We start from the raw sequence: 21,804 nt of genomic DNA on the forward strand, positions 1-21,804 counted from the left end.
GAAAAGCTTCAGCACCTGTGTTCAGTTGGTCAGCGTGTTACAGTCAGAAGCATAAAAAATAGAGCTTACAGCACACTTTCTAACGTATGCCTGCATGTAGTCTTAACATTCCAGGTATCCCAAGTTTACTTCTTGCTTTTGCTACAATAAACAAACATGGCAGTCCCTCTGCAACTTTTATTCTGGTTAACTTTGGGTGATCCATTAGGAGTGCTGTGATACTATTATTTATTTTATTGATTGAATGATGGGATTTATATCCTACACATCCTGCCAAGGCAGGCTCAGGGCCAGCTACAACATAAAAACAGATACATTAATCCATTAAGATCCTAAAATTTTAGCAAAGTCCTCTTATCCCTCTACTTGTTTTATCATTTTAATTTGAAACTGCCTGCATTTGTATGTTTAGTTGTTGTAACAGGGGCTTAAGTCTTTCAGACCGGAAGGGCCTTGTTACGTGTATGTTGATGTTTCTTATTTTTATTTCTTAAGCAGCCTAGACTTTTTTCATCTTTTTAAAAGGAAAAAAGGAAAGGCAAGATCCCCTGTGCAAGCACCAGTCATTTCCGACTCTGGGGTGAGGTTGCTTTCACAACGTTTTCACAGCAGACTTTTTATGGGGTGGTTTGCCATTGCCTTCCTCAGTCATCTACATTTCCCCCCCAAGCAAGCTGAGTACTCATTTTACCAACCCTGGAAGGATGGAAGGCTGAGTCAACCTTGGGCTGGCTACCTGAAGCCAGCTTCCGCCAGAATCGAACTCAGGTCATGGTCTTCTCACTCATACACCTCTTCCTCCTTAAATATTCAAAGACTGAGTTATAAAATATTATTGAGGCGGTACATAACACCCAAAAAATTACACCATATATCATCAGAACATCCTTCCTATTGTTGGAAAGGTTGTGGGAGGGAGGCAAACTTCTTACATTGCTGGTGGCATTGTAAATTTGTTAAAGAATTTTGGATTTCAGTTGTATCACATATCAAAACTATCACTGGTTACACCATCCCATTTACACCTGAAGTTATATTATTAGACCCGTGGCCTGATTTAATAATTTCACAACTTAGTAAATCTTTAATTGCAGCTTTACTTATGGCTGCCAAAATAGTCATAGCTAAGAATTGGAAGACCTCTGGTCCGTTATATATTAAATTTTGGTACTCGACAATATGGGAATTTTATTCCATGGACAAAATCCTAGACTCTATAACCCCTTTAGATAGATCTAATACTCCTAAGAACTTATTGCTCAAATGGCTACCTTTCCTTGAGTCATCTTTTTCTCAAACACCTGCTGCTAGAGCCTATATACCATCTCAACTTTACGATGTTATTAATTTTATGTAAGGTATGCTGTTTTGACAATCATTTATACACTTTGATAACTTTTAAATTACTTTAAAACAATTTAACTTTGCAATCCAGAAAGTATTGGATCTCATTGTTATTGTGTTTTTCATTTACACCGGTATCATTGCTGCTGACAAATGTTTGTGTTTGTTGTTGTTATAAAGTTATGTTTCAATAAAATTTAATTAACATTTAAAAAAATAATAATTTCAGAACACTTCGCAACCACAAATGCACTGACCAACTCGGTGCATCGGGGTGATGTAAACACATGCATCTCTAGAATTCGCACCACAATATATATATTAAAGTGCAAATGGAAATACTCCCTTCTTTGCAGCTCCCATCCCTAAAGATGATGGAAATAACCTCTGATTATGGAGTTCTGACCACTGAATTGGACTGCGTGTCCCAAGTGCGCAGATAATCCGACACTGAGAAAAACAATTTCTGTATATATAACAATTTACACAGTGTATATAGAACAACATACTGCCTAATTCTAAGAAAAATCACAGAACTAAGAAGTGGATCTTGAGGGCCTTAGACTTCAGCAGCTCAGATCTCTTACCTCGTCATCCTTGTACCACGAGAGGTTCTCAGCTGTCAGAACAAACCAGTACTCTTTGGCGCCACCCTTCATGATGCCAATGTTGTTGATGGTGAGCCAGCCCTTGCGGATCACCTATGTTGATAAAGAGGTGTTGGCATTACACGCGCTGGCAACGGATACAAACAGACGGGTAGAGAAAGTGCCAAGCAAAAAAGCAAACACAGCAGCACATCAAACGGCAGGATTGGCCCCAACATCTACTTGATCCAGAAGAGTCAGCCACATTAGTCTGTTGCTGCAAAACAGTAAAGAGTCCAGTAGCAACTTTTAAGACTAACACATTTGATTGTAGCATAAGCTTTCGAGGCCTTTGAGGCTAAAGGTGCTACTGGACTCTACTATTTAACATCTACTTGGGCATCCTTCCCAGAGGATTCAGCTAGTGTGGAACCTGCTTTAAATCTGGAGAAGCAGGCCAACAAGGAATTCTGGGAAGAGGGAGAGAATTTAGCTGTCTTCAGGCTCACGTATCCATGTTTCAGTAAGGCTCTGGAGAAAAGGGACACATCAGTACCAACCATTTCTGATTCTGTACTCACTTGTGGGAATCAAATGACATTAAGCAGTAGAAAACCAAAATCGGGAAAGGGAAAACATGGTTCAGCATGGTTAGGAGAAGGAAGACTTCCTAGGGTGGTTATAGTTATTGGGGTTGGAAGAATCAGTAATTAAGAGAGCTTGATAGACAGGGGGCTTGTTTCAGGGTCACTTCTAAAATAAGAAGAGATATTATGCCCTTGAAGGCCACAGAACTCTAGAATAAGAGACAGCCGTGTAAAACAAAGTATTTCTGGCAACCCCAACTTTCCCGCCACTTGGTGGTGGAGATAAACAGGGCTGTGTGCATTCCAAGACTCAGCACATGTGCAGAAAAAGCACAAAATATGGAACTTGCCACAAGCTATATTCCTAAGAATCTTGGTGGCTATTTATTAATTTTTAAAGGAAGCTTCTCTAGGCCTTATGACTACCAAGATCAGCTTGTAGCCTCAGAAGCAGCAGAACAGGACTTCCAGTTCTCAAAATGGGAGGCTCTAGTGTCAAACACATCTCCTTGCTCCTTTTCCATGTGTCTAGAAGGAGCAGAATTTTGCTTGCTTTGAATAATGAATGAAGGCCATGGAGTTCAGCTTCTCTTATCCTATAATCTAAATTACTCTGACTTTGAATGTTGATAAAAGTCCAGATTACACACAACCCTGTATAGATACCGTTGCATAGTAGAGATAATAGTGAGTTGATTAAACAGAAGAAAAGAGAGAAGCAGACAACAAACGAAGGCGTTAATAGCATTAAAATATATCTAGAAACAAAGCATTAAAATATATCTAGAAACAAAGGTGCATCTGGAATTCATCTCCTGGATTTTACACGTGTGTGTGCAGGTGCATGTGTGTGCAGACACACAGAGGAAGGGTCTGCAGTGCTTGGTTGATACACAGTCACTATACCAGATAAATATCATCAACCTAGAGGGAAGGTACGATTTTTAAAAGTTTGTAAGGGTGAACAAGCTATATCCTAAGAAGGATTTATGGAGTGCAAAGGCTTGCAGAACTTCCAACGAACAGAGTGGCCCTAAATGTGCGGGACCGATTCCTCACTGTCCTGGTTTCGTGCTCCATTTTCCCGTGGTTCTTCTGCCCGATTTTGCACACGCTGCCACGGGGCTGCAACTTGTCCCACTTCTTTCCCAAGTTCCCTCTGCCGTTTCAGGAACCTAATTTTAAGAGAATCCTGAAGCTGCAGAGGGAGCTTGGGAAAGAGGTGGGGCAAGCTGCGTCCCCATGGCATCATGTGCAAAATTGTGCAGAAGCCATGGGGGAAAGGAGCACGAGACCGGGACGAAGGCTAGCGAGGAATCTGTCTGGGTGTATTATTATCACACCTACTGCGGTTCTCATTCTGTAGAAGGCACTCATGGATACAAGCATCCAAATTTGCATGAACACCTGGAAAAATTCTAAATCAGGTAAGGACGTCCAGTATTTATCGCTTTTGACATTATATATACAGTTTTAGAAATATTTATTAAACTTATCTCCTGGTTTCAACATACTGACTGATCACGTCCACATCTTAGCTTCAGGAATGCTGCTGCATCGCATGATCCCAATTCATGGCACCTGGACGCTTTCAGTTCTTGCATATCAGGAGTCCCCAGTGTGGCACTCGCTAACACCCTTCCTGGCTCCTGCCAAGGGTTTTTAAAGAGTGGGTGGAGCCAGATGGGGCTTCTGATTGGCCACTGGAGACCTGACTGACTTTGCAGATGTTTGCTTTACTGTGTGACTAAAGGTAAGCTGTGCGTAAGCAAGAAAATATTTTAAAACAATATGTTCACTTGTAAAAGGCATCCTGTTAAACACAGCTTTTGTCTAAAATGGTAAGAATTACCCCTAGAATCATGCGTAATCTTACCCTTGGACATTGTGTGGATAGCTCCACTTCTTGCAGCAGTCGTTTTGTGGTTGTGCCCACAACCCTGCATCGGAACTCGAAAGGCGCTCTTAAGCTCAAAAAGGTTGGGGACCCCTGTTGTACGTTCTACTACAAATCATAGCCTGAAGGCTGCAAGTTATTTTGCCAGGCAAATTAATCTCGTCTTGAGTGATCAGGCTCTATAACAAAGTCACCCCTATTAACAATTAGGATTTCACAGTAGTGGAGCACATATGGGCTCACGCATGCTTGCCACATCTCATACAAATGCAAAATGAGAGGGAGCATCTCTTTCGCATACACACAGCCTTGAAAAATAATTTTACTTTCTAAAAAAAGTGAAACTGTCCCAAAATTTAATTACATTTTGATTAAAGTGAGACAGAGTTGCCAGGTGGAAGAAATGAAATTGCTCTGAAGGCTAGATATGGCCCACAGCCCATAGTTTACTGTCCCTGTTCTTACGCTATGGGACCTCTACATCAGTGCTGAGTATGGAGGGTATGGAATTCAGGAAAATCTACTTTTACTTTAAAATAATGGAAATTTCAGATATATCTGAATAAATCCATAGGCATTCAAAGGCACTTGCTAAAAAGTCCCAGAGTCCGAGGAATTTCCAATGCACAGAATATTTTAGCCCCTTTCTTTCTCCAAACTCCTGGCCATTTTTTCCTGTTTCTTCCTTCTGAGACGGGGGGGAGGGGAAGGCTATTGTGACAACAAACACTTCAATATTTTAAATTAGATATTTCTATTAATGTATACCTCATAATTATTTTTGCAGAAGGATCAGGAGCAAATTAATTATTCATAAACAAATGGAGCAGGAACATAACATAAAAGTAAAATGAACTGAAAGGGTCATGCAAAAATTTGTAACATTAATCTCGCGCAAAGCACTTGTACTGATTTAAAATCAAGAGAATATTGTTGTTATAGAAATGAGTATATTGTTGTTTATAGAAATGAGCAAATGGTAAAAAATTATATTCCAAATGTTGTGTTTTCTTTGTACCTTCTATTAATTATACAACCTCTATTTAGGGGTGTGAACTCATTATATGCTACGCCAAATAAATACCCGAAAAATACTTTTTAGTATTTTGGGGGGTATTTATTCAGCCGAATCAGATTTTCTGGTCTGATTCGGCTACCAATCTAGCTAAGCCTGAATAAAAGCTGGTTTTACTATTTCAGTGATTTTCCAGGTTTATGCAATTTTTATTTAATGCTAATAACCAGAGGCAAAATTCATTAGAAAGTGTAGAGCACGGTGGCTAAATGGTGCTATCTAATGCAGAGATACACACCTCTCTGTCTATTGATGTCAGTGAGCTTAGAAGTGTTTAATTCTGTTTAGGATGGCACAAAGATCCCACAATGAAGCAGCAAGTCCTTGGTTTAATTCTTATCCCTGCCATAATATACTTTATTTGGTCTAAAGGAAGACCTTAGCCTCTTATCTGCAACTGGAAGATAATAATTTTAATGGAGTAAACAAGACAATATTGTATGTGTAACACCTTGAACTCTTGAAAGTTCTAAATATTACTGGGAAACTATCAAGCTTTTCACCACTACAAGGAAGTTTTATACTGAAGAGGGGGGGAGATAATTCTATTCCAGCAATAAGAACATAAGAATAGTCCTGCTGGATCAATGGTCCTTCTAGTCCAGCATCCTGTCTCACACAGTGCCCAGCCAGTTCCTGGACACCCACCAACAGGGACCATTGCAGTTTCTCATGGCCTGTAACACAGAGCTATTCCACCAGGCCTTCAACTAAGGAAGTGGACATTTGTCCGTTTGTGGCCTCCCTGCTGCAGCGGCCTTGCTGAAATCATTCTGTTGAATTGGCCCACTACATTAAGGCTACGTCATCTGTCTTATACCAGCTGGGACATTTATGGGAGGAGTGGATGCAATTTGATATTGCCCTCTACAGAATTTGATCTGTTTTTAAGGCTGCAATATTGTTCTAGAGCCAGTTTGGTGTAGTGGTTAAGTGTGTGGACTCTTATCTGGGAGAACCGGGTTTGATTCCCCACTCCTCCACTTGCACCTGCTGGAATGGCCTTGGATTAGCCATAGCCCTGGCAGAGGTAGTCCTTAAAAGGGCAGCTGCTGTAAGAGCTCTCTTAGCCCCACCCACCTCACAGGGTGTCTGTTGTGGGGGAGGAAGGTAAAGGAGATTGTGAGCCGCTCTGAGACTCTTGGGCGGGATATAAATCCAATATCTTCTTCTTCTTCTATTGTATGAATTAATTTTAACTATGTATATTTATTAATTGTTGTTCCCCGCCCTGAGCCCGTTGAGGGAAGGGCGGGTTATGAATAAATAATAAATAATAATAGAGGCCAAGGCCTTTTCCTGATTTTGTCTCCTGGCTCTGGGATTCAGAGGATTAATGCCTCTGAATGTGGAGGTTCCCCTAACCCACCATGACAAGTAGCCGTTGATAGACTTATCTTCCATGAATCTATCTAATCTAATCTATCTACCTGTCTATCTGTCTATCTAATCCGCTTTTAAAGCTGTTTATTGCTGCGGCCATCACTACAATCTATGGGATTCAATGAAATTTAAGTAGTCGTCAACTTAATTTCATACATGTTTCCCCTCAAAAATGATTTATTGGGGAGCAGACCTACCACACATATATGAAATCAATTGCTCATTTCCATTATTGTCAGCAGTTGTGCATTTATAAGTATTATTTAGCCTATGCAGTATTAGATGCTAACAAGTGGGTGGTTGCAATGGATCTCCTTAAGGTTAGCATAAAGAATACTGATGGATTTTGTGCAAAGATCTGAAGGTTATCTGGTCCAGTAGAACCTTACTGACAGACCAACAAGATTTCGGAACTTGTCAATTGTCAGAACTGCTACCAGATTCGAATCTTGTGGAGACCAACATGGCTACCTTCTGGGGAAAAAAAAGGTTATCTATTTATTTTTGTCTTCCAGTTCTAAACTGGAAGCATAATTAGACAAAATGCCTTGTATTGTTTTTGACAATGCTTGTAGGATAGGGATACCGGTCCCCAGGTGGGGGCAGGGGATCCCCCAGTTAGTTGGCCAGCAGGGGAATCCCCACCTCCAACAGTTCTCTATGACCCCATGGGCACCATGTGCACCCCAGTTGCGAATCTGTGGCCCCAGCGCCCACTCTTTCTAAGCAGAGGCTGCCTGTTCTTGCTTTCCAAGCTGGGATCTCATGGTTTGGAAGGCAGGAGCGCAGGGCGCTTGCTTCCCCCGCCCCCCTTCAACCATTTAAAGGATGGTCCTTTTAAGTGGTTGGGGGAAAGCGGTGCATGTGTGCGTGAGCAGCGCTTTGTCCTCAGAATGATGACATCACTGCACAAGATGTCATCGCACCGATGACGGCCCCTTGTCCCCCCCAGAATGCCCCCAAATCACCCCCACTGGGAAGAAGAGGCAGCCTAGCAACCCTATGGAACAATTTCAAATTTAATTATGGTGGTTCCCAAAGGCCCATTTCTGAGATTAGTTGAAATAAAGTTTCTTAACCAAAAATACTGAAACTGTGAAACAGGCTCGCTCTTTTTGCTGCAATTTATCTAAACTCAAAAAATAGATCTTGTTAAATCATGTAAAATCTGATTAAATTTGATTCCGCTTTGAATCTCAGTGAGAAAGGTGGACTTTAAATGAAGCGAGATTTTCAAAGAGGACACAGTGTTGTCTCCTTTTTCATAACTACGATTCAGTGATTCATCCATTTACATCTGAGGCAAGGGTGGAGGCCTATTTTTGAATAAAACTGTGCAAATGAGCCAGAGGAGCGAAACCCTGCCCCCTCCCCCTCCTAACTTCGCTATTTTCCACTGTTTGAACCCTTTTCCTTCCTAGCTCAGCTCCAAGTATATCAGCCAAGCTGAAAGCAGCCACATACAACCAGATGAGGCACGAGAGCCAAACTACAAGCTACCTTTTTCACATGTTTTTGTGTGTTTCCCACAGCCACATGGCAGCTGCAGGAAACTGCTTCTTTTTTAAAAAGGAGAAGAAGAGATTGAATTTATACACCATTTTGGTGTTGTGGTTAAGTGCGCAGACTCTTATCTGGGAGAACCGGGTTTGATTCCCCACTCCTCCGCTTGCAGCTGCTGGAATGGCCTTGGGTCAGCCATAGCTCTTGCAGAGCTGTCCTTGAAAGGGTAGCTAGCTGTGTGAGAACTCTCTCAGCCCTACCCACCTCACAGGCTGTCTGTCGTGGGGGAAGAAGATAAAAAAGATTGTGAGCTGCTCTGAGACTCTGAGAGAGAAGGGCGGGGTATAAATCTGCAGTCTTCTTCTTTTTCTTAACTTGGAGTCTCAGAGTGGCTTAAACTTCCTTTCCTCACAACAGACACCCCATGAGGTAGGTGAGGCTGAGGGAGCTCTTCCAAGAACTGCTCTTGAGAGAACAGCTCTGATAGAGTTATGACTGACCCAAGGTCACCCAGCGGGCTGCAGTGGAGAAGTGGGGAATCAAACCTGGTTCTTCAGATTAAAATTTGCCACTCTTAACCACGACACCCAGCTGGCTGTCCAGAGAGTCAAAACAAGCTCAAAACAGTGATGGAGGGGGACTCCTGGCCAGCCCTCCCCCAATTTTCTCACACAAAAAGTGTACTGGAGAAAGTTATGTCACCAGTTTTGCTGCTTCACATGGAATATAAAAGCACCAAAATCAATTTAAATAACTCCACAAAGGGGGGGGGGGATGCTTTCTCCTTCTGCAGTGCCATTTGAGTTCTCCTTTCTTTCTTTTTTTAAAGAAACAGTTTCTCACAGCTGCTGCATGAAGTAAAGAAAACAAGTAAAAAGGCATGAAAAAAGTAGTGTATAGTTTGGCTCTGAGATGAAGCAAGGTTTAAGCCTCATTACCCCTGTACTCTTTTTAAAAAAATATAGATATCCCCCTTCATTCTAATACAGGTGGATCTCATTTGGACTTAATATAAAAGCGTGAAGAAAATCCTTTACCTGCAAAAATACACACAGAATATGTGCAGTTGTGTACATGCATAATGTTGGCATACATTTTTTTAAAAACTGTATTAGTATAGATGTGTCTGTACTTTTACAATTGTGTCCATTTGCAATATATGCCAGGCATACTTGTTTGGCTATGCACAGCATAGACGCACAATATGTTTGTGTAGTTGTGTACACGCATAATGTTAGCATGTATTTTTTAAAAACCTGTGTTAGTACAGAGGTGCCTGTACCTTTGCAATTGTGTCCATATGTGATATATGCCAAGTACACTTGCTTGACTATGCATGGAATACACGGACAATATGTTTGTGTAGTTGTATACACACATAATGTTGGCATGTATTTTTTTTAAAAAACTGTGTGAGTACAGAGGTGCCTCTACCTTTGCCATTGTGTGTATGTGTGATATATGCCAGGCATACGTTCTTGACTATGCATAATCATAGCAATGGGACATCTACAGTGGAGCTTTTCCATGCTTCCAGTCTGTTACCAAGTTATAAATTCAGACGTGAAGAAGCAGTGTTCAAAATAAAGAAAACAAACAAGGCAAATCTATCACAGGCAGATTTTGTCACTCACATTGGCACTTAACATTCCGACTGCTGGGGAACACTGGACAGTGCATGCAATTCCTGGTACAGGTACAGACAAGGTCGGATGCACAGAATCCATATGTCAAAGCTTCTTTTGCTTGCTGCACAAAAACTCAGGCAGAATGTCTCACAGGAAGTCTGAAATTCTCTAAGCAGAGAATCCAAAGTCCTGCAACTGCAATTAATTCTGGAAACAGAAATGGATATGGCAGGCCAGTGCAACTTGTGGGCCATCAGGCCAAATGCAGTCCCTGCTACCTGTGTATTGTGGCCAGCCAAGTGGTTGGCAATTTCCTTCCATTTTGGCCACCTCAGGGAGCCAACACAAATAGAAGGCTTATGTCCCTAGTGGGCCACCATACATGACCAGTGTGTTCAACTCTCTGGAACGCAAGCTGTGCATTTCTTGACTACAGGACTACTAGGATGTCCTAACAGTTCAGAGGGGGGGGGGGGGCTGGTCTTTCTCATAAATAATATTTGACAGTGGCAAATGCATGTCCTCAATGACCTTTAAAGCATCAGATGGGTATTCAGGCCCTTTGCTAAACCTTCTCCTCCACTGCTTTTAATTCACAATCTTTTAAATCCTTTAAATCCTTTCCCCAAAACTGATGCAGAAATTATCCCTGCTGGGAGAATAAAGATCCCATGGTATGGTTGGAAGAAACAGGTTATCACAACCTTACTGAAGACAAGAAGGAATGGGTCTAGGGGAAGGCAGGATTCAGCATCTGCTCCCATGAGCCTCTTTGGTCTTTCAAATGGTATACCCCTACTGCTTTAGACATGAGTTAGGCACAGCCACAGTTGAAGACATGGGTCAGCTGCATCGTGTGTCATTTGGGCCTGAGGGCAGCTCCATGTTTTACACGGAGCACTCCTGTCACCTCAGAGCTTCCCACAGCGATCATTTAACGTGTGGGCGGCACCAGGGCTTTTTTTGTAGCAGGAATCCCTTTGCCTATTAGGCCACACGCCCCTTATGTGGTCAATCTTCCTGGAGCTTACAGCAGACCCTCTACTAAGAGCCCTGCAAGCTCTTGGAGGATTGGCTACATCGGGGAGGTTGGAGGTGGCCTAATATGCAAAGGAGTTCCTGCTACAAAAAAAGCCCTGGGCGGCACACTTGTAACTTTAAACACCAGAGTATATACATGTACACAGGTGTATAAAGACATGGTAAGCTGACCACTGGACGTTCATGTTTGTGCAGTGGAGAGGGGGGAAAGTATACCCACGGCTATTACATCTGCTTTGTAAAGTTCGAGCCACCTGGATTGGCTTTTCGTCCTGATGGAAGGAGCAATAATTCCACATCCAGATCTCTCTACCAGCCTTCTCTACCTACTTCACTCCACCCAGATGGGTGATAAAATTCTCGTGGCTTTTGCTCTCCTGGTTCCCATTCACCTGGACCTGTTATTGGATTTGACTTCTTCTCCATGCCTTGTCCAGCAAACAGATGGAAGGATTTCTGTTTTTCCCCAGATGCACCTAAATTAGTACTAGTTAGCACCGCACACGACTGGCCTTTTACTCACCAGGATCTCATCCTGCAAAAAGGGGGCCATAGCAACAACAGCAGCAGCAGAGAAGACAGGAGCAAAGAAAAGAGATATCATTACTCAAGAAAGCGGGAGCAGGAGAAAGAAACTAGGAACTAGGCCCCAGAAATGGAAAAAAAAATAAAACATTTATAATAAAAATCTTTTGCCAAATTAGTATTTCAACTGCAAAAACATCATCAAACCCATATCTTAAAGTAAAACCTGCTAAGGTACATGGGGGAAGGAAATTTTAAAAAGCACACGCTGGCTAGAGCCAAATCCAAAAACAAGCTATTAACAAATTGAATGGATCCTTGGTAGTCCTACACAAAACCTCTTTTGGGGCAATAGACACACACATGTGTGTGTGTGTAAAGGAATGTAGCTCGCCATGAGCTGGATTTGAGAGAGAAACCAGTAAAATCTTACCTTCAGAAATGGCTTTGATAAAAAAGATAATAGTCTGCCTAAGGATATCTCTACACGACACATGAGTATTGGTTTCACATCAGATTACCTAGCATGACTTTCCCCCACAAAATCCCAGGAACTGTAGTCTAGTGAGTGTGCTGAGACTTCAGTATTAAAGATCCCTAGCCTTTCCTCACGGAAGTACAGCTGAGTATTCCAGGCAGTGGGAGTTACTATTAAAATAGTTTAAATCTCAGGTATGGATACGCTCTAAGGTCCCCCCAAGATTACATTGGAGTGTAGGAAGCAGGGTTGCCAACCGACCAGGAAAAAACAAAAAACAAAACCTGACCTGATCCTGTCTCTTCAAATTAAGGCTTCAAATCAGCAAAAGAAGCTTTTTGTACCGTGGTGCTGAATACTGCTTCTTGTTAGCTGTTGCAGAACAGTATGTGGGGGCCAATTCCAAAGGCTGCAACCTTGCATAAAGCGAATAGTACCTGAATGGCATGCTCTGAGAATGGGATTTCCAAAAACCTACAAACTTGTTTAGTTTAAACGAACAAACTTTCCTCCCCTCTAAAACAGGACTAGGGCAGTCTTCACGCAGCTAGGTTCTTTCCTTTCCAGCAAAATCTATCCCTTGTTTCGCTGAAAATGTACACATGTCGTAGTTCTAGCACCAGAGAAGAGTGTGTGTGTGTTTAACCATATGGAAATGCCCTATTCAGAATTCACTCAATACAGCACGTAGCCAATGATTAGTTCAAGAAACTTACCCCAGCCCTTCTAGTCAACCAGGGCTAAGCTAGGAGGTAATAAACACACAGTTACAGTTTTAGCTATTTTATATCAACAATGATTCAACGGTTGTTTAAAGCCCTCTTGTCGATCCATCTCTTAGCACTGCTTTTCTTTGCGATATGGAGCATTGTGCTTCAGCGTAGTGGGCTGGACTAGATGGCCTTTAGTTTTTCATCCCATCTCCATGATTATATGAACACAGTTCCCTTCCACAGCCTGCAAAGCAAAATGTGTAATCCATCTCACAGCTTGGAATCATAGCCTGTAATGGTAATTAACGGAACCTACCTGATTACCGGCTGTTTTCTTCTTGCTCATCTGGCTGCTCCGCTGCTGAGCGCTACAGGAGACATCAAACATGGGAGACACTTCACACTTGTTCATTTTTTATTTTCTTGGGACTGGTCATGTGAAAGTAAACTTCCTGGTCTCCGATTAAAATAAACCTATAGCTTGAGTTCTTTAATGTTCTCAAGTCTTCCCATTTTCCCATTCATCCCCTTAGCTAGTGGTCTTAGAGAAAACATTTTCTGATACTTTTGAGCAAAGCTTTTTTTGTAGCAGGAATTCCTTTGCATATTAGGTCACACACCCCTGATGTAGCCAGTCCTCCTGGAGCTTACAGGGCTCTTGGTACAGGGCCTACTGTAAGCTCCAGGAGGATTGGCTACATCAGGAGTGTGTAGACTAATATGCAAAGGAGATCCTGTTACAAAAAAAGCCCTGCTTTTGAGGCAGGTATCTGAAGATGTTTCCGTGATCAGTTTCAGTCCCCTCCCATCCCATAATAAATGTTACACAGGTGTTGCAGGGGATCGAGATTTCACCTTGTTCAGTCCATGTAATTCAGGGTGCAGAGTGCCATACGGTTCTATACCTCATTTTTCAGGGAAATTCTCCCAAGGCATCAGAGATTCCCAAATACACACATCCCCCAATCAAGACATCAAGGGACTTACAGTAACTAGGGATAAGATGTTAAAAGCAGGAAAAGAGTACTTTTAAAACACTTCATTGTGTTTTTGATTAATCACTAAGAAGCTTACAATAATGTCCTATGCAGAGTTGCTTCAGTCAAAATCACTGGAGCAAGCACTGCTGGAATAACATTATAACATAATATGGCCTTTCCTTTATTTGTTAGCTTCCTTGACCAATGGTCTTAAGCTCAGCATAATAAGCAGGACATTGAATAAAACAAAGGCAAATTTGCAGAAACAAAATTCCACAACAGTTTAAAAATCAAGTTAAAATAAAAAATTACATAGCATTGCTATTAAATTCATAAAACCCCTTAGAATTCAAAATTTTATTATACATTTATAATGCATAATGTTGATGAGGATGGTTTCAGGAACGTTTTAAGGAAAGCACTATCGACAGGTATTTTGCCACCGAGCGGGTTATTTCAGGGTTCGTATCTGCCAATAAATAGGGTTATCACCCAAGGTTCCATCAGAAGTTGATGTCTTTGGAGAATGGAGACTCCATAAGAATAATCCTTATAATATTATTATAATATTATAGATCTCCAGAAACACTCAGGGTGGCAAGCTGCCCCAGAAGTAAGCCAGCCGGAAAAGGAGCAGCCGGGAGCCTCCAGACATCACGCAGGCCACTCCCGGAACATGGACAGGCGATGTGCACCTTGGAAGAGCTTCCGGAGTGCTCATGTGCCTGTTGGTGCCTCAGAGTCGCCTCAGAATTTGGGTACCACTTTGAAAGTGGTGCCTTTCTGAGGTGACTTCAATCTGGCCTGAGATGGACTGTGTGCAGGATGGGGATGGCAGGCAAGGCAGACGTGTGCGTGTGTACATGCTTTTTTTAATCCACCTGCCTCCCATCCATGGGGCCACTTAAACTGCCCATCTGTTATCACCCACAGAGTCCCTTTTGCTCCCAATACTTACTTGGCAAATCCAATGAAATCTTCATGGTTTGTATTCATGTAGGCCAATTCAATGTCTATCAGGAGCATGACCTGGGGAGGGAAGATAAGGAGAAAATAAGTAAAACAAGACTACTGATGGAATCAATTGATTTACAAAGGGATTAATGCTGAGATATAAATATAAGCACATAGAACTTTATTCCAGGTACAACTTTATTCCAGTTTTATTATACTTGAAAAATTATTAGCCAGGGACTCTGGCAAAATTGCTGTAGTATTTGAGGGGCAGGGTCAATGTTCTGTGTAGGACAGACAGATTATTCCTGTTCCAAGGGTCCACTGGCATTTCACCCCCATCCTTGAAAATAATTGTCTTGGAGGCCAAGGTGATCACTAGGACCAGTGGGACTTTCAAAGTAAGCCATGGCATCTATGGGAATGGAGTAGAACTTCATCACCAGACTAGAGAGTTTGGACCACTCCAGGTCCAAAAGCACTTGGAAGAACTGAGAAAAAAAAAGAGTGGTAGGGAAAAGATTTCAAACTATGGGAAAGATTTATGAGGCCACCAAAAAGAAACCTCCTACCATGGGGCACTGGTGTCTGGGGTTACGCTCTCTAGATCAAATCTGCACAATGGCTTCAAGAGAGGAAGAGGAGGAGGCGTCTCAGAGCAGTTTACAATCTCCTTCCCTTCCTCTCTTCACAACAGACACCCTATGAGGCAGGTGGAGCTGAGAGAGCTCTGAGAGAACTGCTCTTGAGAGAACAGCCCTGAGAGAACTGTGACTAACCCAAGGTCACCCAGCAGGCTTCAAGTGGAGGAGGAGGAGTGGAGAATCAAACCCAGCTCTCCAGTTTATTGTACCAGCACTGGTCATACTTCTGGGCTTGGAGACTTGTTTTGGCTTTCTGGGGTAGAGCTACATAAGCTTGCAAAACTGACTGAATAGATACTATGAAAAAAAAATAAATTATCGAATATTAGATGGGCAAGAACAGCTATGCAGCACTGCCTCCCAGATCTCTGAACAATTGTACACAGGGCCAGTGTAAGGGCAGCGATTAGCATGTTGGACTGGGCAGACCTTGCCCACTGGGTTTCACTGCCTAACCCACCTTGATGTGCTATTGCAAGGATAAAATGGAAGGAAGAACCACATGTGCTGCCCTGAGATCTTTGGAGGAATGGCAAAATAAAAATATATTAAATGAATTCATACAACTTTGAGGGAGAACAGAATAAAAATGTACTAAATGAATGCATAAAACTTTTTCTACCCTGAGGCACTACACAGCCAGGCCACCTCAACATTTGTAAAATTTCACTCCAGATCCAGATTTATAGCAAAAGTCCAAGCATTTTATGAGGTAAACTGACCCCATAAAGAAGGCTTAATTTACTCTAGTGAGGGCCTAAATTTTCTATGTATTCTGGCTTTCTCTTATTTTTAATGAAATAGCAACACATCATTCACAAAACTAAGCCAAATATACTTTCTCTAGAGTCAATGTTCTGCTCTATTTTTCCATTTTAGCCTAAAACATAATAACACGTACCTTAAAAACCTGCTTATAATCTTTTGATAAAGAGCCCAATAAAAATTGCTGTCTAAACCTTTATCATGTCTCCGGTGACATTTTAGCAAGTTTTTATAAGATTCAGGGTCACAAAGATATATGGTTGCTGGTCCCAAGGTCCCAGCGAAGTTTCCCCCATTTTGATGGGCTTCAATCAGCCACTATTGCCAGCTGGCTGGCTGGTGGGGGAAATGCCGCACCCATGACGTCATCTGTTTTTGGGGCAAACTCCATGGTTTTGAAAGAAAAGAAACCATAGAGTTCTGCTCAAAAACTAGAGTGCCGCATGTGATGTTAGCAATGTGATGACATCACTTCCAGGTAATATTATTGTGTTGGAGACATCGTGCATTATGTACCGCCCACCCCCAGAATGCCCCCCAAACTCGCCTGTTGCAAAGACAAAGGGAACTGGCAACCCTACAGAAATACCACAAAATGACAGAAAGGAGAAGGGGAAGGGGAGGGAAGGAAGCCTTTGAAAATCAAAACATTCTTGTTCTAACAGGTCTGAGTTAGTATTTTAATCATGGATCATTTTGAATTACTTGTATTTGAAGGTTTGGAGGATTATTTGGTGGGAAACCCCATAAGCAATTAGTATTTTTAAAGCCTTTCCAGCTATGACCCGAAAAGGGAACTCTAAAAGAAGCAGAATTATGAGCATGATATACTGCAAAAGACACAGGGAAAAATCCACTTCGGTGGCTGAGGCACTCAAAATAGTATCTTGCAGAGCCAGGGTCAAAAAGGGAGGGGAGAGGGCAAGGAAAACCCACCAAACAGGCTAGTGACCAGAGACGCATTGCTGGAACTGAAATGGCCACAGCTGACAGAGCCTTGGCACAGCACAGGGCAGTGGATCCAGGCATTGACTGACCTGCCTGCCAGCCAAATCTGATGGATAACCACCACCACCCCAGCCCGCCTGCTGAGGGATACCAATGGACACTCCACCCCTCAGCGGTCAGGCTGAAGGGCTGAGAGATTCAAAATAGTATCTTTGTGGGATTTTTCAAAGTATAGGCCATAATTATTGGAGACTAAAACAACAGGAATTACAATGAAAAATTAATAACACTAAGGGATTGGCAGACAGAAGAAAGGAGTACTCCCTCAGGGCCTTTTTTGTAGAAAAAGCCCAGCAGGAATTCATTTGCATATTAGGCCATATCCCCTGACATCAAGCTAGCTAGAACTGCGTTCCCGTGTGTTCCTGCTTTAAAAAAAGCCCTGCTATATTAGAGGTGTTGTTATGGTTTTACAAGAGAATCTGAGGTAAAATTTATAGATATAAACCAAACAAACATAATCTATCTTTCTGAGCTGAGAGCTACAATCCCATAATGTTGTGGGGAAGAGAACAGCTCCCAATTTAGCCATTGTTAGAACACCTCAGAAAACCCATGTCAAATCAAAATCCTTACTTCAGGTTTCATTTGTGTTAAACAATGTATCACAGTGACAGCTACACTGAAATAGAATTAGGGTTGCCAACAGGCCTGGAGAAAAATGTTCTGTCCTTTTAACAGAGGTTTGATGGGACAGGATAATCGATTTCTATTGCAAAACATAACCAATGAATGGGATTCAGTTGCATATAATCAGGGGTGGAATTCTAGCAGAAGCTCCTTTGCATATTAGGCCACACACCCCTCATGTAGCCAATCCTCCAACAGCTTACAAGGCTCTTTTTTGTAAGTTCTTGGAAGATTGGCTACATCAGGGGGAGTGGCCTAATATGCAAAGAAGCTCCTGCTAGAATTCCACCCCTGCATATAATTATGTTTAATTTTGAATTGATGATGGCCGTGCCCTACAGACTGTGGTGAGTGGTTCCCTCAGCAAAACCCACTCTTGATAAAAATTTCTTTATATGCCAATAAAGGTACTGAATGCAACTGATAAAATTCCTTTTAAAAAGGTTTTGTGCCTGAAAGAATTTGAACCACAACAAGTAACCCCACTCTGGCTTAGGATTCAGGTCCTCCTGAGCCTACATTTAATCACTGTACTCCACGTCAGACAACAGAAGGCTGAAGTTGGTTCCCAGTTTCTTATTTGAGAATTCATTGACCAGTATGGAGGACAATTTAAAAGCCAGAATTTCCTCAGCACCCCATCTCTGCACAGTAGGTTGTCAGGTCCGCCATGACCACTTGCAGGAGGTGGGAGATAGAGTTGCCAGATCCAGGTTGGAAAACTCCTGGAGTTTGGGGGCTGGAGCCTGGGGAGGACAGGAATCTTAGTGGGTACAATGCCATAGTGTCCACCCTCCATAGCAGTGGTCCCCAACCTTTTTGGCACCAGGGACCGGTTTTGTGGAAAGCAATTTTTCCACGGACGGGGGGTAGGGGGTGGCTTCGGGATGATACAATTGTGCATTTTATTTTGGTGTGGTGGTTAAGTGTGCAGACTCTTATCTAGGAGAACCGGGTTTGATTCCCCACTCCTCCACTTGCAGCTGCTGGAATGGCCTTGGGTCAGTCATGGCTCTCACAGAGTTGTCCTTGAAAGAGCAGCTTCTGTGAGAGCTCTCCCTGCCCCGCCTACCTCATAGGGTGGCTGTTGTGGTGAAAGAAGATAAAGGAGATTGTGAGCTGCTCTGAGATTCAGAGTGGAGGGCAGGATATAAATCCAGTGTCGTCGTCTTACTATTATCACTACTACATTGTAATATATAATGAAATAATTATACAACTCACGGACCAGTTGCTAAAAGGCCACGGACCAGTACCGGTCCACGGACCGGGGGTTGGGGACCCCTGCTCCATAGCACCCATCTTCTTCAGAGAAACTTATCTCTATATTATGGAAAGGAGCTGTAATTCTGGGGGATTCTCAGGTGCCAGCTGGAGGCTGGCATTCCTACTACACAGCAAGTCCCATCCCATAATTCTCAGCTGTGAACATGAGCCAGGGGGCAAAGAGAGAAAGAAAAAAAAGAGAGACAACATTTGTGTTTTTGCAACACATAGCTCTTAACAAATTTCCAAATTCAAGGTAAGACACAGTGACAATTACGTTACAGGTTGCATATGCTTCTGTGTTTTCCAGCCCCTATATTAGAGGTGTTGTCAAGGTTTCACAAGATAATCTGAGGTAAAATTTGTAGATATAAACCAAACAAATGCGATCTACCTTTCTGAACTGAGAGCTACAATCCCATAATGTTGTGGGGAAGAGGAAAACAGCTCTCAATTTAGCCATTGTTGGAGCACCTCAAAAAACACACACCAAATCAAAATCAGCGTGATTCTGAATATCTCCCCCGAGCCTCAGGAATATATAGACATGAAACCTCTCAAGCATACCTGGTCCTTGGTCCTGCCCTCGCGCTCACGGATATGGGTCGTAACAATTCTCTCCATTTCCTCCCGCAGGTGGGGATACTGGCTGAGCTGCACAGAAAGAGAAGGGGGGAAAAACATGTGCATATGGGGAAACAGGGGATGGGAGGAGGGCAGGAACATAACACCACCAGTCCCCAAGCCACATCAGAGGGCCTGATAGGTTTGAATGGGGCAGAGGAAGAGAGGGATTATACGAATGTTGGAATTGCAAAGAGATTTTCCAAAATCCAGCCAAGCTCTAAGAGTCTGTCTTCCTTACTGACTGAACCAACACTTCGGTCTGCCTTGACCCCAGAGGAAACCTTGAAGGAACTATGGTTTCTTACAGCAGGAGAACAACATCAGTCGACGTTTGTTTGTTTTCTCAGGAAAGAACAAGAACAAGAATCCTGCCTCAATTTCCAAATGGGTATTTCAAGGGATATTTGAAATCCTATTTTCTATGGCCAACTGTCAGTCCAGACAGATGAAATTATGGGTTCTTTGGAGAAACTCCCCATTAGGATGACTTCAGCTCATGTTTTTGGACACTGCTTGCAGTCAGTAATGCTTCTAGTGGTAAAATGATTACCCCAGTGCATTCTACTGAATCCATAAATAGAAAAGCAGCAGGATTCAAAATCTTGTGCAATGGCAACAACGTTCTGTGGTTCCTAGTTGTCCAGGTTTGTAGGCAAGGTACCACCAGCGTGCAGCTACCCATACAGCAGCCAATTTGCTAGACGGGGAAAGGAAAGGGGAAGTGAGATGTTGGTCTGTGACTATCACAGTCTAATCTACCTGAGAGGACTGCTGTGAGGATAAAATGGGTTGGGACTGTGTACACTACATGTACACTACTGGGGTTGTCAATTCTGGATTGGCAGATTCCTAGAGATTTGGGGGTGGAGCCTGGAGAGGCTGGGGTTTGCTGTATTTTTGCCTTCTGAGAATGCTGTATTTTTTTAAAAAATGGAAGTTTAAGATGGGGCTTATGTTGTCTGTAATGTGTACATGGGTGTGAATACTGAGGCCCTATGTATAGTCTGCCATTTCACAAAGCAGCAGCTGCAGAACCATTTTGAACAGTTTTACAATGCACTGCAGAGAATTATTTTTTTCCCCCCAAGTGTATCTTTTCTGGGATTTTGTACTGGTACAGGACAGGCTATGTCAGAGAAAACAAATTGCAGAGATTGTGAAGAACAGTCAACAATGTGTAATAGTCATGGGGGGACATGACAGTGCTCTTTGGTATGAGAATAATGTTGCAAGCATGTTGTTGGTTTTTCTTATGAAACGTTGGGAGGGTATGATACTGAAAACTGTTTGGAAAGGACTGAACCCTAGTGAACTCATATTAAATGCTGGGGAAATCTCTAGGGAAGAAGATGGTATCCAAGTGGCTAGAATCAAGAAAAATATTTTAGGACAATATAAACCTCAGCAGGTCTATTCAGAATTCTGCTCATCTGTACCACAGACAGGGTTTACTCCCACCAAAATGTGTGCACCCACCAAAGGACTGTGCTGGCAGTCTCTCTTGCTAGAGATGATGAGAGTGCTTTTGGCTTCAGAATTAATTCCTCTTAATCACTGCTTGATTGTTTAACAACATACCAGATTAAAGGAGGGTCCCCCACAGGAGTTAAACCAGGTACTACAGGTAGTATACAATTTGAGACACACACACACGGGAGAATTTTTGCATTGCAGTCTTTCTCCCAAGCAAAGATGTTTTTATTTCAGAAAGGGTTTTAGCATCCCTTCCTGTTTTCCAAAAAGATACGTTTAGGCTAATTTTATACTGATTGTATTTTACAAACACCAGTTGGGATTAATAACCATCATAGTCTGACATACATTCAACCTAAAGAAAATTTCAAGACTGTAAATGAGCTTTGATTTTTTTTTTCTGGGGGAAGGGAGGAATAGAAGTATATAAAAATTGGTAAATGTAAATAAATGACATTATTGGAGTAATACTTGGCAATGTCATTTTTGGCTGAAATTACATTGCCAGATTTAACAACATTTTCTTTTGTTGTCAGTTGTCTTTTGACAACTGATCAGCAACTTCACGGCTGAAATCAGAGTGGCCTTTAGAGCTTAAGTGTATTCTAGGGTGGCCTGCTGCTTGAGAACATGCAAGGTGAAGTCAAATTCCAAAAATAGCTTCAATGTATTTGCTCCAAGCAGATTGTAGAAATC

The 21,804-nt window shown here is 42.3% G+C and overlaps 1 protein-coding gene across 16 annotated transcripts in view; it reads right to left on the reverse strand.

Moving 5' to 3' along the window:
* Positions 1 to 21,804, reverse strand: part of DNM1 (dynamin 1) — a 224,605-nt gene that overhangs the window by 74,683 nt on the left and 128,118 nt on the right. For 13 of the 16 annotated variants that reach the window (XR_009556075.1, XR_009556078.1, XR_009556079.1 and 10 more), the window contains exons 11-15: positions 19,576 to 19,662; positions 14,700 to 14,770; positions 13,078 to 13,129; positions 11,569 to 11,580; positions 1,932 to 2,045 (exon numbers count right to left, since the gene is read on the reverse strand). Coding sequence is in view for 11 of the 16 variants with exons in the window: in XM_060251711.1 (XP_060107694.1) it covers positions 1,932 to 2,045; positions 11,569 to 11,580; positions 13,078 to 13,129; positions 14,700 to 14,770; positions 19,576 to 19,662 (336 nt within the window). In the remaining 5 variants the exon portion in view is untranslated. The remainder of the gene's footprint in view (positions 1 to 1,931; positions 2,046 to 11,568; positions 11,581 to 13,077; positions 13,130 to 14,699; positions 14,771 to 19,575; positions 19,663 to 21,804) is intronic. The other 3 variants (XM_060251712.1, XM_060251709.1, XM_060251708.1) reach the window with 1 other exon arrangement.

This window comes from Heteronotia binoei, chromosome 12 (genome assembly GCF_032191835.1).
Source record: "Heteronotia binoei isolate CCM8104 ecotype False Entrance Well chromosome 12, APGP_CSIRO_Hbin_v1, whole genome shotgun sequence".
Classification (NCBI taxonomy): Eukaryota; Metazoa; Chordata; class Lepidosauria; order Squamata; family Gekkonidae; genus Heteronotia; species Heteronotia binoei.